The 18003-nt window shown below is 44.8% G+C and overlaps 1 protein-coding gene across 1 annotated transcript in view; it reads right to left on the bottom strand.

The window, feature by feature from the left end:
• LOC144106737 (uncharacterized) overlaps window positions 1-11219 on the bottom strand; it is a 74252-nt gene extending 63033 nt beyond the window's left edge. The window contains exon 1 of the mRNA XM_077639582.1: window positions 10999-11219. Within this exon, the coding sequence (XP_077495708.1) occupies window positions 10999-11046 (48 nt within the window). The 5' untranslated portion in view covers window positions 11047-11219. The remainder of the gene's footprint in view (window positions 1-10998) is intronic.
• Window positions 11220-18003: the final 6784 nt, after the last annotated feature.

Here is an 18003-nt window from a genome sequence, read left to right as displayed (position 1 = left end):
CCGGTTCATTATTTAGTGGTTCAATTACATTGGAAGCTTAAAGTGGCTACACAAAGCACGGTTTAATAATGACCAGGCGAACACTTTCCAGCATGTGCATGGAATAAAAGAGGAGAAATTATATTATAACGAAAGAGTCAAGAGCATATACAAACTGCGAACAATAACTAAGTTTAACTGATTGTAACACTTTCAGGCACGAATTCTCGAGTTAGACGAAAATTTTTGTTTCCAAATTATTGCAAAAACATGCCCAGATTCCAGAGGAAAACTCAATCTATTCTAGCTGATTCATTACAAATTTTTTGTAGAGTCTTGATATATCCACTGCCTGACTGCTTTCAGGCACTCAGACGTAGTGCTTTTGACTCACTTCTATCGAATAATGTCATTATGCAGGTAAACAGTGCATATTATTCTAGTGTTTTAAAGTTCTAATACATGCAAGCAAATAACCGAAAATAGGCCCTCGCGGCGCCCTTGAAAAACGAGGAGTCATGGGTCTTGAATAGAGGTCCCTGCCTTCAATACGCATGGCTAGATTGAGATGGTTTTCCGCGGCATTTCGCAAAGGTTTCGAAATGTAAGCTCAAGCCATTCGCAGCCCATGACACCCTAGCAGCGAAAGAAACCGGCACAGAACGAATTACTTGAAGTGAAGGTCACACCTTTGCCGAAGTTGGGAAGAACACTATTGAATTCGTTACTTCTAAAATTGTTAACAACTGCCAAACGAAATGCATCAAGGAATTCTGAAACGAAACTCATTACTTCCTTTTAAGAGGAGGAGTAAGAGGAGGAAAGGCTTTGCTTTAAAAAAAAATCTTTCCAAGGTTTTTAAAGCAACAAAGGGAGCAACAACGCAGCGAAAGCTACGAGGTCATTCTTAAGCAAAGACAGCCCAGGCAGAAAGGACGGAGGAAGTATGCACTAAACGGAGAGGTGTAAAAAGGGAATAAGCTGTCCTCTATCGCCCTCTCTTTTATAAAAGCGAGTGCGGTAGGGAACAGGCTACTTCCTTTTTTACACTCACATAGTATCGGTGCCGGTCCAGTTTACGTGCTCTGTTTTTGTCCTGCGCTGTCTTTGCTAAATAATCATGCACCAATGGGCTTAACTTTTCGTTCTAGAAAGAGAGGAGCATTAACAGTATTTCGTTATTTTTTGTGTGATGAAGGTCACGATGAATTATTTTTAAATTTCCTTGATATGATATTGCTACACAAGGACAACGTCTTTTTCAAGAGCTGTAATTTAATCTTGTGCTTAGGCACACTCAGGGCCGAAGCAACTGTACAGTGTCGGACCAAGTGGTTGCAATGAATTGGTGAAAAGGAGTAGCCAGAGCCGCTATGCAGCACAAACCTCTCCTTTACTTTTCATGTAAATAAAAATAAAGATTCTAATTGAAGAGGAAGCGCTCAACTTTCTTTTTATCTTGTTTCGTGCTGAACGGTCGATTCGAGGTAATGCCAGGCTTTACTGCTCTCACAGCAGACGTAGCCAGTTGGACTGCCAGTTCTGTGAGACGAACGCTTTTATTCAGGGGCATTCAGAGGCACAGTCGTGGACAAAAAGAGATTGAGGGATGTGGACCCAAGGAGAAAAAATTATTGCAGCGCAGTTAGGCGCTGAGGTCAATGACATGCGTAGAAGCGCGAGGAAGCATGCGTACTTCATCTGCTAGAGGAATACCATGATACTGGCCAGCATGGCAACGCAAAAATGCTTTTTCCCGCGAGTCCGCATCCCACAAATATCTGTCGAAAGCTTTCAATCTTTGTACTTGCTGTTCACTAAAAGTGCCACCAAGATAGGAATACTTGGTGCACCCATGAAGAGTACCTGAATGTATTTCCTGTCATTCCCAGAATGATGTCTATTTAATAAGCTCACCATGGATGCTAAGGGCGTTCTCCGAATATCAGATGGATCAATAAAACAGACAATTTAAGTTAGGGTGAAATTCAAGCTCTAAAGACGACTCCTTCAGTGTTTCATACGGATCACGTTAAAGGCGCAGAAGCAAAGCGAACGGCGCCAGGAAAAGCAAGGTTTTAGTTTAATACGGTCATGTCGGCAACAGCTATGCTATTAGAAAACTACTTTGGCTGTGCACTGGCGGTTTGTCGTTATGGCGTCTAGGTGGCGAGCAAAACAATACCCATTTTGTGTATTGTGATCTTCCCTGCGTCCCTTTGAGCGTATTCTTATTCACATTTTTACTCACTGTTCTTAAAGCTGAACGGTATAGTCCACCCTGTGCTGCCGGCAGCATATATATGTGGTCTGTACTATCCTGTAGCACCGAAGCAACGCAAGCAATACGGAGTTTGCACTGAGCAGTGAATGGGGCACAAACGCTGGGAAAAGAGATCGAGCGAGAATAAAATAGGGAAATAGTTTCACGGCACCGTTTCTTCGGTGTCCATGCAATCGTGCAACGGCACCAAAGGTCGTCAACATAGCTCGCCGTGGCGTGGCGTGGCGTAGTTTGGCGGGGCGCGGCGAGCTCTTGGCGCAGCCGAGCTCTCGAATTGACTGATCAAAGTGAGGGTAAGTGTGGATGGCGCATAGGATGAAGGCGAAGAAAATCAGTGAAACAAACAGAATAGGAATATATGATGATTATGGATGATTATGGATATTTATGGCGCAAGGGCATCTACGGCCAAAGAGCGCCATGACACGAGGTATCTTTCATTTCTCGAGGTGGGGTCAAAGACCCATTTCCGAAGCATTTCACTCTAAAGAAGCCGAGCACCAGAACAGGGGAAAGCTTGTGCCCATTGTATCACCGGTGGGTACCCGGCGGCACTGGGGATCGAACCCCGCACCTCCCGCATGCGAGGCGGATGCTCAACCACTTGGCCACCGCTGCGGTTGAATAGGAATACAGTGGACTAGTACAAAAATTCATCTGAACGGCGGTCGGACCAACAAAGCCTGGGCATGGCTTGGCTTGCGTTGACTCGACAACGGGATGAGAAAACGGGGGAACATGGAAGAAAGGTTCCCTAAGGAAGCAGAGCTGTAGAGAACACAAGCATTAAGGAAAAAAGGAAGTTGGAAAGGAAGAAAAGGTCATGTAAAAGAGACATGATAGCGAACAAACAATATATAGCATGAAAATGTGAGGCACAAATAGGATGCCAGGAAGGCTAGAAGTGATGAACAAAACTAGACTTGGAGCTTGGCTTGGCCCGCCTCGCTGTAGTGAAAAGGGGGAAGAAAAGAAAGGAGAAAGCATTACTGAGAGAAAAAGCAAGTGAACAATATTTCCTAGCACGCACACGACAAATAAGCCAAGAAGAGAAAAGTAAGCGCATAAAGAAGTGTTTCAGTGGAAGGAACCCCGGAAGATGTTGAGGAGACAGCAGCCGTGTTCGCAGGGCCAATGTGGCGACAGAAGCTTGTTGTCTGAGTGGGGAATAAATTTTGTTCCCCATTTTGTATCGGTTTATCAGTCTGTTCTCTGTCCCGGCTTTTCTTTTCTTTTTTTGCCTGGTTTCTCGACAAGGCCTAGCGATGACGTGGGGGCGCAAAGGTCAGAATAGAAAAAGCGAAGACGAGGAGGAAACGACATTACATCCCGACACAGCGCAGCAGGAGACAGAGCAAAATGTTCGAAAATGGCAAGAAAAGTACCGTGCGCGCCAAGCGAAACCAATTCAAGGAAACTAAGAGACTTGAAACGAAGACAAACCGCTGAAAGAGAGGAGCTTCACGTAGGGAAGCAATTTCGTTAATGAACTGTCGGCGATAAAAAATTATTGTGGCTGCGAAGGCAACTTTTTTAAACTACTGCATGGACATAAAAGCGCAGAGAAAGAAGGAAGACCAAGACGCAACTTAACAATCAGGTAGAACGTGATCGGGTAAAGTAATGCGAAAGGCAATCACCCCGCTCTCTAAAGTAACAGAAAGAAGGAACGGAAGAAAGAAAGAATGAAAAAAGAGAGAATGAAAGAAATGAGAAAGTAATAAAGAGAAGAAAGAATGTTAACAGTCGCCAGCACGTACTCAGTTTTCAAACTGGTATTTCGATCACAACACTGCTCAGAACTGCCAGCAATAAGCGGTCATTATTTATATTTTTAAAGTTTATTATTGGCGCACGCTGAACAATATATCCACTTCATTATTAGGATAAGAAAAACTTTATATATGTTTTGCAGCGTATTATAGAAATTAAAATGCAAAAGAAGGAGCCATAGGTTATGCGGTCATAGAGACGTCCAGTTAGTGAGAGCACTAGGAAAAACCAAAAGAAAAACAAGAACTGCATTTTTTAACCTACTAGGAGTCAGCACCACATTAGCTTATAGGGTTACGATATCTTACAAAAGAAACGGAATTAAATATGTATTACAGCATGATAACGGTGCAACAATTTTTAGCGCGGCCAGGATTTCAACCTGCGTTTAAAGTTAGAGCGTAAACGCAGAAAATTTTGCGTGTCCATTTAGTCCACGGAAGGCTGTAGTTATCATGCGTTTTATAGTTTTTGTATCACATACTCACACGTAGCAAGAGTGATATTAACAGCAATAAAAGCCCGTCGTAACCCTGAGAGCTAAGGATGAAAACGACTAAAAACTATGACCGCTATCTAGTAGGAGCGCCGTTCAGGCAGCGGTTAGTACTGATGACTACATCTCCTCGAGAAAAAGAGAGAGCATACGCATTATTCGAACACATCTTTGTAGCACACTTAATTCAATATAACCGTTGACATTACTGGAAATTCGCGACAGAGATTGCAAGCGATCGAAACTAAAGGGACTTTGAATCTTTCCGGTCCTTCTGGACATATAGAGGATGCCATTAACGCAGGGCCTTTTCAATAACCGCTTAATCGACGCGTGGGCTGCCAGATGGCCGGGCGGCACTCTACGCCCCAAACCAAAAATGGATGTAATGGTATTAACAGTAGCACTTGATCCTCGAGACAAACTGTTAGTCAGCGGGGAGATGAACTGTGGACGACCAGCTCTTTACATCTAGTCCATGGCGGAGTAATCGTAAGTCTTCGAGAGTCCAGTGGTTGTAACAGTGCTGTTTGTGCCCAAAAGGGCTGAAATTTATTTCCATCTTACTGTTTTGAGTCTGAGAGACCTCTTCGCAAATTAACAAAGTCACACGAGACGCCCAACAGAAAAAAAACACCGTTAATGAAATTCCCCCGTAGCTCAGGTGCAAAGGACGACAAGAGAGGTAAAATAAAATAGGGGCAAATCGTTGGAAGGAAAAGGCGCGTGGAGATATCGAGATCACGAAGGGTTCAGAAAAGAACAGTGGCCTGCTGACACCACTGTTCACGCAGGGAATGTGGCATGACACTCAGCCGCCGCGAGCTACACGAGCAAATCGCTCTTCTATCACGCAAGTTCCTAAAGAGGGAAGGTGGAGTAAATTGGGGATGATGGGAAGTGAATTGAGAATGGTGGACTCCGCACTGGCCCCGTTTTCTTCAGTCTTTGCTGTGGTGGCGAAGGACGCAGACGCCGTGGCATTCAGGGTGGGCACTGGACAAAGGAAAACTGGAAATCTAGCAGAATTTAGCACGAAACAGGAAATCGTCAACTCCGAGGCGCGCTGCAGTCTATCGATACTTAAAATGCAGTGTAGAAAAACAGTGCAGCGGACCGCAATCAACGCCAGTGAAGACAGCGCGTTCTGAGAAGTTGCGGCGAAGCATTTTCTCAGTCAACCACCTGATTCCGTATAATACTGCTCGTTTATTGGCTACAGAAATAAATTAAAATTTCTATGACAGTTGCCTAAATTTCGAAATTCAGCGATAGCTCGCGTAACAACCGTGAGTTAGACTTCATTAGCGTTCATCTTATTTTAATGCCTACCTTGAGAGTACCTTGAGAGGTCCAGGCGTCCATCAGCTGTAATATTGGATTAGAGCTTTTCCTTAAAACTGCGTAAATTACCGTAAAGAAACACGTTCTTTCTGCGGCTTAGGCAAAACGAGGACCCTCCTCCTTGGAGCTATGCTATGCGTCTACGCGTGAAACACGGACCTGCAATGCTGCTATCTTTGCGTTTTGCATATTACTTACCATGGCGTAAAAGTTCATGACTGCAGTATACGATGGTGTGCGTCGTGATCTGCGGCGCAGTGGAGAACGCGTCCGACTACGGACCAGAAGATTCCAGGATCCAATCTTTGCAGCGCCGATGGGCAACGTTTTAAGACTATACTTGCAAGAGCTATTCAGTTCCGGTGCGGACGTCAAAGGTGACACTCAGTCGAGGAAGGTCACAATTAAAGCTTTCAGTGTCAAATACATGTGTGAGCCCAGTGAACAAAATTAAAGGCGTTGGCAGCATTTAACAGGTAAAAATCTGCAACGCTCTAAAGGAATTTTGCCCTTTATGTTTGGGGAATCAAACTTTACCGCGAAAAGATAACCTCCCACAAGGCTCGGTTCGACGTTACTTGTCGTGGTACATTGCAGGCAAAAAAAGTAAGTGGTAAGTAAGTCGTAACGTAGTTAAACGAACTAAACGTGCGAAAGTATGCGCTTAGCTTCGTTGGCTCGTAGCTTTTTCTTGCTGGGTCGTCGGACTTGCCTAAACAGTTAGTAGTTAGTGGCGAACATACATGCACTTAAATTGCACTTTCCAGCGATCAATATTCGTTTTTTACTGTACTGCATCGTGATCCAAGACGCATAGTTCCTGACTGAGACAGTACTAGTGCTTGGAAATCTTTACATTGGGTGTGTTAGAAAGCACCCGGATCGTCGTTTCATATCGTGTGTATTTATAGTTCCCGCCTGAGTCAACGTACAAGTAATGGCGAAAGAAGGCGCACCAGTTTTCCTTACGTCAAATAAGAACTTCTGGTTGCTCAAATTAAACTCGGCAACGAGGCGCCCGAAGACTTGCTCCCTCACAAACAACTTGGCCTCACCGGTAGCTCCCCAAATGCTGCTCTTTTCTTCCGCATGCAGCCTCCGGGCTTTTCAGCAGACTTTGCCGGCTGGTGCACTGGTGCTTTTCCTCTGGACGTCTTCGTCTTGCCTATTTTGCGATGCAAGTCACTGCCGCTGACAGGGAGATGTTGTTAGCCGGGAGTCGCTGCCAAACGACCCGCGCTGACGTCAAAACACATCTCTTCTCCCCGCAGTAGGCAGCGCAGGCGGGCGGAAAACTGAACAAGAGTGAAGAAGCGCAAGTGTAGGCCTGGCAGTGGCAAGAAACGAATGTCGCAGCAGTTTGAAGGTTCGGGGAAAAAAAAGATCCAACATCAAGACCACAAGTTGTATATAAAAAAAGGAAGATGCGCAGCAGAGCCTTGAACAAGCTGTGCAAAGTTTCCAGTACAGTGCCGTCAAAGGGCCGTGGTGTCGAAATATTTGCTCGCTTTCCGGAGTGCCCCGCTAGCAACAGCCGTTGTTTCAAGGATGCATAGATGAACATGGTGAAATTATATTCCTCTCTCGTTTTTTTCTTGAAGTCATCTTCGTTGCTGACTTGGGGTGCTTCTTGTATAGTAGTTGTCACTCACAAGAAGCCAGGCTGCGCTCAGACAGAAAAAAATAAAAATAGTATTGCTGGCCTGTGTTGGACACTTATTAAACGGTGTCCTGTCCCTCTTCCATCCTTACGAGAGAGTTTCATAGCTTCCTAATCGTTCTGCTATACCAATTAGGCATTCGGAAAAAACCTCATTTAAGAGTGAGGTTGAAAACTTTCCCGGCAGCGCTCCTCAGTCTAGGTGCCCTCTTGGCTTCCCCTTCAGCCTGGCAGGGTTGATGAGCTTAAGATATCTGGCGCCTCACGCGGCGAGACGCTTTGCTCACGTGGCAAAGTAATAACCGTTACTCATGTGACAAAAGATTGGCCGGCGCACGCACGAGGCTCCAGAAGCTTATTTGTATATGCATGATATAGCATAAAAAACATACATGGAGCATGCGCTCTGCAGGCATGACTTATTCAGCAGTATTCCATGCGAGTAATAAATATGAAAAACTGTAATCAAAAATAAACTTTTTAATGGAATATAAAGAACTAGCAGTTCTCACAGCACTCTTTATATTATGGTTTGGGAGACCGTGAATATATTGCAATACATTGCAATATATTTCAACCTTTCTATCGTTATGAACGCGCTTCATCCTAGAGAAATGATTTGCTCTATAATGGCATCGATTCAATGCTCAGGAGCGACTAACACCCTTGGGAAGTGCTGCGCACCCGAACTAACTATGACGACAAAATGCCACGGCATACAGTACCAAGTATATTAATTTCCTTTTGCCAAAAGGATGTTGGCTTGAAGTGTGGTTCGAATATAGAATTAAAATTTTATTCGTTTGGGTTCTCATAGGTACATTAATTTACGCAAGTATTTCAAGTAATGTATACGTCTTACCTTCTATGAAAAATTTTTCCTAGTATGATTTGCACATTACATGTCAAGCACTCTGTGTTTATACTTTGATCGCTCATAATCATTCAGTACACTGCTTGTTATGCTTGTACATTTCCTGACAGTTGTGGCTTAGTTTTGTTACTTTAAACCTGCATAAGATAAACACATACGTTTTTTGTACATGATGACCTGTATACGTATGTATCATATGGGGCTTCTGTTGGCTATGTCAGCAGAGGTTGGGGGCTTCTCAAGCTGCTCTTAAACAGCTTTTCCTCTCATCTCCAAATTATTTTAAGAAGCATGAAATAAACCGTATCTCTGTGCGTATAAGTTTACTTCTGAGAACGGACACCTTTACCACAACATCAGTACATCTTTAGTGAGCGGTACCTAACAACAGTTACTCAAGCTACTTTCGTCAACGTCTGTGTTTACATGTTTCAGATGCCGGTGAGCCATCATCCGCATTAACTCTGTCCAAGGTGCGAAAATTGATACGACAAGGAGATAGATTGTGGAAAAGCGTCACAGAATGTGAGGTGTGAGCCCAAACGAACCAGTAGCAGGTTTCAAAACGTTCCGGAAGAGGGCCATCATATATTTCTAGTTATGACTGAAGAGAATATAAAATTGAGAAACACATACAAAACAAAGGTAGAATACAGCGTTTTAAAGAATGAAAGAAAGCCGAGCAGCCCAAATATAAAAAAGGGAAAGATATGGCGGGAAAAAGAAAGGGTGGAAGCCAGGACAGCAATGAGTGCGAAAGGTAAGAAGAAAAAGAGAGAACAAAAATAAAGGAAGAACTAAAAGCAAACTAACAGTTCCGATGCTTCGATATCACCCTTGCATTCCCAGCACAATGAGCCACTACAGCAGAGAATGCAGCCTGTTCTCCCACTCTTTCACTCGTGTAGTCAGCTGCGAGTACCTGCTGTCCACAAGAGACACTGATAAGATCTCGCATCGTACTTAGCCCTGTTAATAGCCGTCAGAAATTTAGTCCATCATTCAATTTTCGACTCCTCCATGTTGCTTGCTGACACACCGGCTTTGACGCTTCGCTCAAGCACAAATACAGAAGAGAAGCTTTTTCTTGAGCTCTGCCTGAGACGGCAAAGAAAACTTCTCGCGAACTTAAGTTCCCACTTGTATCGTGACGCTACTACAAGAAGACTAAAAAAGAAGCAGGCGCAAGAATGACTCATCGTCTAGCTACCATTATAAAAAAGCATGGCGCAACCTTTCAAATACCTCAAGCTTTTCGGCGAAGTTTGCCGGCATCGCTATCTGCAGTTGGCTTTCGCAAGAGCTCTTAAGACACTTTTCAGCTTGGTTCATTGCGCGTTGCTTGGGCCAGAGCGCAGACCCGCGATGTTCAACGCGGGTCCTTGCTGAGTTCCAAGAGTCAAACGGCGGCAAAGGCAGCGTGCCGTATCAAATGCTTAGTTGTTGGGGGGGGGGGGGGGGGGGGGGGGGGGGGAGACTTGACGAAATGTTTCCTCCGCTTGCTAGAAAATCGCCCGGATCGAAGGGATTGCAGAGCGATGTTCTGCTTTCGTCCAACAGCTTACTCGGCGCCGGCGATGGAGCCTGGCGCGCTTTGCCTTAAGTGCAGAGAATCAGCCGCCCTCGGATACGGTCCGCCGTGGCGTATAACCAAGCCCGCCGAAAACAGCTGGCGCGCAGACGGCGTTGCAAACGAGTGAGTAGGACATACGGTGCTCAGTTCTGGTAACTACAAACTCCTTGAACTCCAATGGAGGTCGGCACCGAGCAAGATGGCGGTAATGCTACTTGGAGGAATTTGACCTACGCCTCTGGCTTGCTCAATCAATATACTATATAGCAGGAGTAGAGAATAAAACATTAATCAACCACGTCTGTTGCTTCTGTTGGAGTCAGACAGCACACGTCTCTGAATTCCTGGCATAACTGTATTATAGAATTATATTCTTCGTGATTACGGGTCAACTCTGGTTCATTTGCCTATAAATGAAGTTTATGTTTACATTACTTATAACGTCTTGATATTCTCCAGGGACGTATTTCCTAATAACTCATCACCCATCTGTCTTTTCGCCTCTCCCCCATTGATAACGGACGCCTGCGATACCGGAGCGGGTAGCTGATGTGCCAAGCACTTCTTCAAAGGCAGGAGGTGACCTTATGAAACTAGACGAAGAGAGATGAACTAACTAGCCCGACTGAGCCCGCTTCCATGACCTGTGGACATTTTATGGACGCTAGCAGACTGTAGCGCTACACGTGAGTGGTGAAACCAGCAGTTGGCAGAACACATCTTAGCATTGAATTACTTTCGGCGGTTCCTCTGAATGCCGCTAGTAGCATGACAATATGCTCACCTTTCATTTTACCAGCAATCATTGGGCCAGAGTTTGATGATTGAACCGCGTATGGAGTGTCGTAACTGGGAATTATCGCAAAGCTCCATATTAATGTATTCATTCTTTCAGCGTGCGTCACATGACCACCGATAGCAAACCTTGAAGAGCGGCCAATGCAGGGTACACACACGGTCCCTCCAAGCCCTACAGGGTCTCCACTGTGTCCCATGTTACCCCCGTTACACCCACCTCGTATTTGTCGCCGACCTTTCGGGTGATTGGTCGCGCGGTGGTCATGTTGCCCGTGATGTGGTTCAGGTGGAAGTAGCTGGAGTCCTTGACGTCCAGCAGGCTGTAGGCCACGGGCTTGCCGGGCGCCGACTCGTCGAGCGCGCGCACGGTGGTCACGTGCACGCCAGCCGGAGCGTTCTCGTGCACGCGCGGGTCGTGGAATGGAGACCAGAACACCAGCACACCTGCACCAAGCAGAGAGAGAAGGAAGCAGGAAAAGAAGATAAATAGCCCGTTAGTGCATGTCCAGGACACCACGTCTTTAATACTCCTGGCAAGACGAATCTTGTACCACAATAGCATTAGAAGCGTTATCGGAAATAAAATGCCGTCGGTAATAAAATTCGCTTATTGGCTACAGGGAAGACACGTCCTCAGACAGGATGACTCGAAATAGCACAAGAAAACTGGCGTCAATGATGGGAAGCAACGTGCCTTCTGGTAAAGGTATGAATATCTTCTAATGTTATCACAGTTCAACATTTTCGCCACATCTTCTTATGAATCGCATGGTGTGATTACGTATCGCTGTGAATTTTGTGGAGAAGCAAAGGACGAGCTTGAGAAGCACGAAAAGAGAAGCTCGGCTTAGATAAGGCTCCGGAGTTAACACCATCCAACTCCGTCTTCCGAGAAAATAAAAAGTTGGCCAGGAAATATAACATGAATAGCAAACACCCGATGGCAAATTGGGGTGATGAAATTGATTCCACGGGAGAAAAGGGGGCAGATATTTAAGCGAAAAAAAAGAACTTCGACTTCATTACTTAATTTCCGCGCGTTTTTAACACAGCCGGACTCGCCGCGGTGTCTCTCAGTAGATCTAGCGTTCGATTACTGACCCGGCGATTGCAAGATAGAAGCCCAGCCACGGAACATGCATTTGGATGGAGGCGAAATGCGAAAATACTCGCGTGCTGTGCGATGTTCGCGGATGCTATAGACCTCCGGGTGACCTCATTTATTCTGGAGTCCTCCATTTACGGCTTCACTTATAGACCATGCATCGCTCTCGGATGGTAAACTTCGAAACTAACATTCAAAATGTTACCGGCAGGACAAAGAGCCAACACACAAACACCGCACAAACGCTGGACTTTAGAATATTTCTGAATGAAGATTGAACTGATTTTTTTTTTATTTAAATGAGAAAATTGGCGGCCATAGGTGGTCGTGGCTTGCGCAGGACAAGGCTTATAGAAAAGAGCTAATAGAAGCCCTTCTCCTGCGGTGGATGGACTCATTTCGGCCACCTTAAGGGGTTAACGTTGACAAACCTGCAGGAATTCATATTAATAATAACGCAACATTCATAAGGTGCTCGCTAGCTGTGCCGAATGTTTGCCATGTTGCATGCCTAATGAACGCTGACAACCCTGACGGACAATGTACACCGGTTAGCGAAGTGATTTAACATGAAGCTGGAAGACTCTCTTCACATAGATAATTCATACAAAAAGCAAATTTAGGTGGCTTTGTAGCCCTGAACGGGCACCTACTAGTCCTAGCATCATCGCACGTCTGAGGGTAAGAGACAGGCGTGGCATAGCGTATATGTCTATGCGATAATTGCCGTTATTTCTAGCCGGAGTTGTTTTTGTAAGACGTTCAGGAAGCAAACAATATTCTGAAAATAACCCTAAAATATCACTTCGTCTGAGACCTGTTTCAAAATTTTCCCGTTCTGTTTTTTAATATGATGTGTCAAATTGGTATTACGCGATGTCGATGTCGCTTTTTGTGAACACTCAGCACCGGAGACAGGCGCGGCATTGCGTATATGTCTATGCGATAATTGCCGTTATTTCTAGCCGGAGTTGTTTTTGTAAGACGTTCAGGAAGCAAACAATATTCTGAAAATAACCCTAAAATATCACTTCGTCTGAGACCTGTTTCAACATTTTCCCGTTGTGTTTTTTAATATGATGCGTCCAATTGTTATTACGCGATGTCGATGTCGCTTTTTGTGCACACTCAGCACCGAAACGTGAAGGATGCCGCAACGCTGAATCGAAGCGCCAGTTCATATATTGGGTAAGAAAGCCCGTTTTTCCTTATTTCTTAAATTAAAAAGTTTGCTAAGTTTGGAAGTCGAGGTCAAATTCAGTAAAAAGTTGTACATAAAAAAAAAAGCTGCTGAACTCGCCGGTTTCAAGCGTTGAAATGACTGAAACAGCAAAGAACGCTAGGCAGCACGCCTGAGCGGAGTCTACAGTTACGCAACTATTGCAACGCCAGTTGCAACACAACTTATCCTAACAAGAGCTGAAAGAAGCTAACAAACTCACCTTTATTTCCCTCTTCCTTCATTAAGAATGTAACAGAACCGTAACAGAACAAATCTGAGGAGCTATTTTTTTTTTTGCCGTAACAAGAACTTGCTGTAGTGAGTTCATAACGGCTCCAGATCATGCAGTGCACCCCCTCCCCCTCCCCCACTGCCCTTTAAAGAAAGGATGCAGGAAAGATCAAAAATGATTAGAAAAAGGTGCGGCAATGAGCCTGCAGAACAAAGGTGAAGTCCACACGTGCGTTTGAGCAGACGGTAAAGATACAAGAATATAGACCGACAACGAGGAGTTCAAGACATGCTCGCCACTACAGTTTGCACAAAACCAAACAAAACAGGACTGAGCGGAGGAGCAGAGAAAGACTTCGAGATGATTAATGTGACAGCCACTGACGAAAACAAAGCAAAACAAAAGTAGAACCTCAGTTAAATCGAGGCAGCTGGACGCTTCGCCAAGGAGAACGACTCCAGCTTGTTCATTTCCTCGGTTGAATAGTGGCTTGCAGGGGGAATTTGGAGAGGGGGCACAATGCCTTTTCGCGAAGGATGGGGAAAACGTTGCCCCAAAACCCTGTCTTTACATTTTCAGCCCAAAGATTCCGCGCAGCATTCCAAAAGGTAGACATGGCGACGTCCTCTATTAAACCTTTGCATTCAACAGAATGGCTCGTTCGGTTCAATGGTTTGTGATCAGCCAGGATCGTTTCTTCCCTGGCAACCGTACCCAATGAGGACACCCGGACTACAGTACTCAATCTTAGAATTTGTAAGCTCTTGACAAAAACTTACAAGGTTTACGTGCGTGACAATAATATGGCCAAAAAATTTTAATCTCCTCGGGCAGTGAATGTATCTTGGAAGACAGTAATGATGCCGACGAATCGTGGTGAAAGCTTACATTTCGGCCACAGCACAGTAACCTGTTTTGGGAAACTAATGGTCGCCTGGTAAGCGTCCAGGTTGAAACTGTTTTCACATTCAATTGTCCTTGTATCTCGTTTGCGCTCCTTTATTTTGCACCGTGTCGATCAGCAACTCTAGTGATTTTTTAGCCATGAGACACTCACAGCAACGCAGTTAGTCTTACTGCTCAGCATTAACCAGGCGGCTTGCTTTGTTGCACTTGATGACGCCCTCCCAAGATGGGATGCGGCTGGAATGGGTCCAGTGCAAGGGAATTCCGTCGCTCCCGATGGTTCTCGGCAGCTTGATAGCTTCATTAAACCACTAAACTATGAAACTGAATACACAGTATCTCCAATAAGGCACACATATCTCACGTGCTATATCATTTTCATGATTCCGCTGCAAGTTCCTACCTTCAAACGCTTTATGCGTTATTAGAGCCACAAAGTGCAAGGAAGGAGCATCAGAAACTCTGCTACGAGTTGCCAAAGCGCGTAAAAGAGAGGCTGTTTTTGTGTCACGCTTATGCGACACCGAAAGAACAGCTTTCCAGCGGAATGTCACCGGCCGTTGTAGTCTGGGCGAGCCGTCTTGTCTCGCTTGCGTCAGCCGGGCAAGGGATTAAAAATACGGGCACCAGCAGCGGCACACTGCGTTAGTTGGTAGAGTGCTGCTGAAGAGACAGGCTCTGAAAACAGGTGATGTTGTAAGCCTCGGGTTTTTGTTTTTGTTGCATTTTGTAGCAAGCACGAAGCAATCTCGGGGCAAGCTTATGATTCCACTTGTCAGAACGGCTTCTTCTAGCTTGTAGATTTTTGTGAGGCTGTAGTGCGAGGGTGTAGAGCTCAATGCTGGAGTGCTTACATGTGCCTGACACTGAAAGCGAAAGGCCACTCAGTTCAGAATTTGTAATCAATGGCGCTCACTTCATAGGATTCATCAATCAGGTTGGGCGTGACACATCAAAAGAAATATAGACAATAAACAGGAAGAGTGGTTTTTCTTGACGCCGAAAGATTTATTTTAGTTGCATGGCCTTCCAATTTTGAGTACCCTCCCTATTTTTTTTTTTGCTGTTTTTATAAAATGCATGTGTTGCTGGAACTGTAGCCAGGAGGATGCTCCAGTTGGCTGCTCTACACTAGTGGAAAGAGACGAAAGCATCTAGAAAGGAAAGGAGAAGAGACAGGAGTGGAGTCCGAGTAAAAAACAATCATTATCGTTTCGATAACGGCTTGCCAGTCAAGGATAGCTTTACCTGCATATGATGGTTTGAATTTTGGGCTACTGATCTGCTGAAAGTAGATGCGCCTTGCGCTAAAGTGATGCCACTGTGCAGTCATATCAAATAAGTCAGTTATAATTGTGCTCTGACTAAAGGGCTTTTGTCCAATAAATGTCTGCTCTAATTATGAACTCGTGCTGAACTGACGTGGTTCAAGGTCGATCGCTACTGACACAGTTGTGATTTCTGAGACGGCGTCTTTGAATAGCATCGATTGCACATCACTCAATGCGCATGCAGTTCGGCTATGTTCATTAGATGGATCATAACAATTATCTACAACGTTCCAGCAGTTAACTGTAGTGCTCAGGAAATAAAAATTGTGAGAAGGTCTAGGTTCATATTTTTTCCTGCAATTTCGCAATTGGAAGTTTGAGCCATGTAGGGAAGGCTAAGAAGTTTTACGTCTGAGCGATAGTTCCAGGAATACTGCCGCTCCGGTTGTGGTTATGACTTTTGCGGCAGCAACATTGCAAGGGCAGTGCGAGACAAGGACTTTCCTTCCCTGAAAAGTGCTTCAACATCCAGCTGTATCATGTGACCGCTTCTCGAAGGTTCCACGCGTATCATGTCCTCTAGTATTAACATACTGCACACTCACTGCACAACATTCCAGGCGTAACGTTTTGCGGATACTGCGTGTCCACAAGTCAAAGTGCATGTTAGAAGCCCGCATTTACACCAGGACTGTAAACACAAAACGAGCCATTGAAAGCCGCCAGTGCGAGTGCTGGTGCTCCGGTATGGGTGTATGACTATATTAGTCGTACCATCATAATAATCGCTACGGGGTACCAGCATTGGTTGTGCAAAACGGTGCCGCAAAGTCTGGAACGAATGGTTCAACGTAGCGTGATTCAAGTGGCACTGGTTCATATGAGCGTTCGTCCATCGGATACTGCAACTCCGCGCGTACATATAACTTGCCTCTCCGCGATGCCTATTCTATAACCCGAAAGGCGAAGAGACAGTGTGCTGAGTCAGCATAAACAACACGGACCCATTTCAACGCGCATCAATACACGTCAACGTGCCCTGATTCTTTTTTGCGCTTTTAATTTTCATCTCGAGTCTCAACTGCGTTTTTCCCGCCTTTGAAATGTTATACAACCCGCTCGCATATATGCATCAGGCAGCAGCGTCTTCGTTGCATTTTCTTCTTTAAGAGGTTTACTCCTGCAGATATTCGGAATTGTTTAAAAATTTAAAGTCGATTTGAAGACGAGAGTGGGCGCTTTAAAGGAAGGAGAAAAAAAAAGGCAGGCACCAGATGACACCCTTTCTACGGCACCTGTCGAGCGGAATTTGGTTTCGTTTCTGTGCAGTCCATGCCGGCCATTGTTTTGCCAAGGAAGAAGATATATTAGATTTTAACGTTGTAAACTACGCAGCCTGTCAGATGCAGTTTCGTGTTTTTTTGTCGGGATTTAGAAAAATGAAGCACAGTTCTGATGGAGCTCGAAATTGAATGAATGACGGCGAAGCACTGGCACGTGCTTCTCTTCCCAACCACCGGAATCAGAGTAAGCACTGTGCCGACGAATATGACGCAGATTAACGAGCGTCCCTGACAGGAACGAGACAAAAGAGAAGCAGATACGGAAAGCAAATCCCATGAGATATTGTTCGTTTGCCCATCGTAATAGGCTTTTGACAGAGTGGAGAATAGGAGTGTATTTGGAAGCGCATTACGCGTTACAAATGCGCTTAGGAATCCGAGGATGGCGCATTTTCTGTCACAAAATAACAGGTGCATGTAAACATAAGGTATTCATATGATAAAGGCTTCTTCGTTATCAGAACTGGATCATGTGCGGAACGGTAAAGGTGAAAATGTCTCCAGTTGCGTAACAGAAAATCACCAACAGAATTGTCCGCCATTTTCTAAATATTGACAACACAGGAATACTTATCGTGGGTTCGAGCACAAAGAAACCGAATGGATGTTTCTGTAGGGATTTACGGTAATTGTGATTAATTATAACATATACCTTTTCCGCACTAGCGCTCTGCTTTACCAAATCTGCTTCTGGTTTTGACCATTAGTTCACTACGCAGGTAAGCACATATAAATGCAGTTTTAATGCACACAATACTTAAGATACAATATTTAGATATAGAACCAAATCCCGACCTAATCTTTTATGCTGTCAGATATCTTCCCTAAGCCCGCGCTGCCATTGACTCTGCTACTGAGGCTAGTTGGTTTAGCACCTTCGTTTCTCCGCAGTGCACTGTGCTTACTGAGGAGACAAAACACAGTCGGTTATCTTTACCCTTATTTTTTTGTTTCCTTCGTAACCTCAAAGCAGAAACTATGATGCCTGCTTGCGGTGAAAGGTCAAAAGAAAGAATAAAAAATGAGGACAGGATGTGGAGAGTAGATTTGTCTTCCGCTGTATATATATTTCAAACATGGCTCGCTTCAATCACAGCGCGATACGAATTTCTGTCGACGAAGAAGATGGCAACAATGCAGGCC

The sequence above is a fragment of the Amblyomma americanum genome, chromosome 10, assembly GCF_052857255.1.
Source record: "Amblyomma americanum isolate KBUSLIRL-KWMA chromosome 10, ASM5285725v1, whole genome shotgun sequence".
Lineage (NCBI taxonomy): Eukaryota > Metazoa > Arthropoda > Arachnida > Ixodida > Ixodidae > Amblyomma > Amblyomma americanum.
Note: the sequence above shows the minus strand (reverse complement) of the source record. Positions and strands in the feature narration are given on the sequence as shown.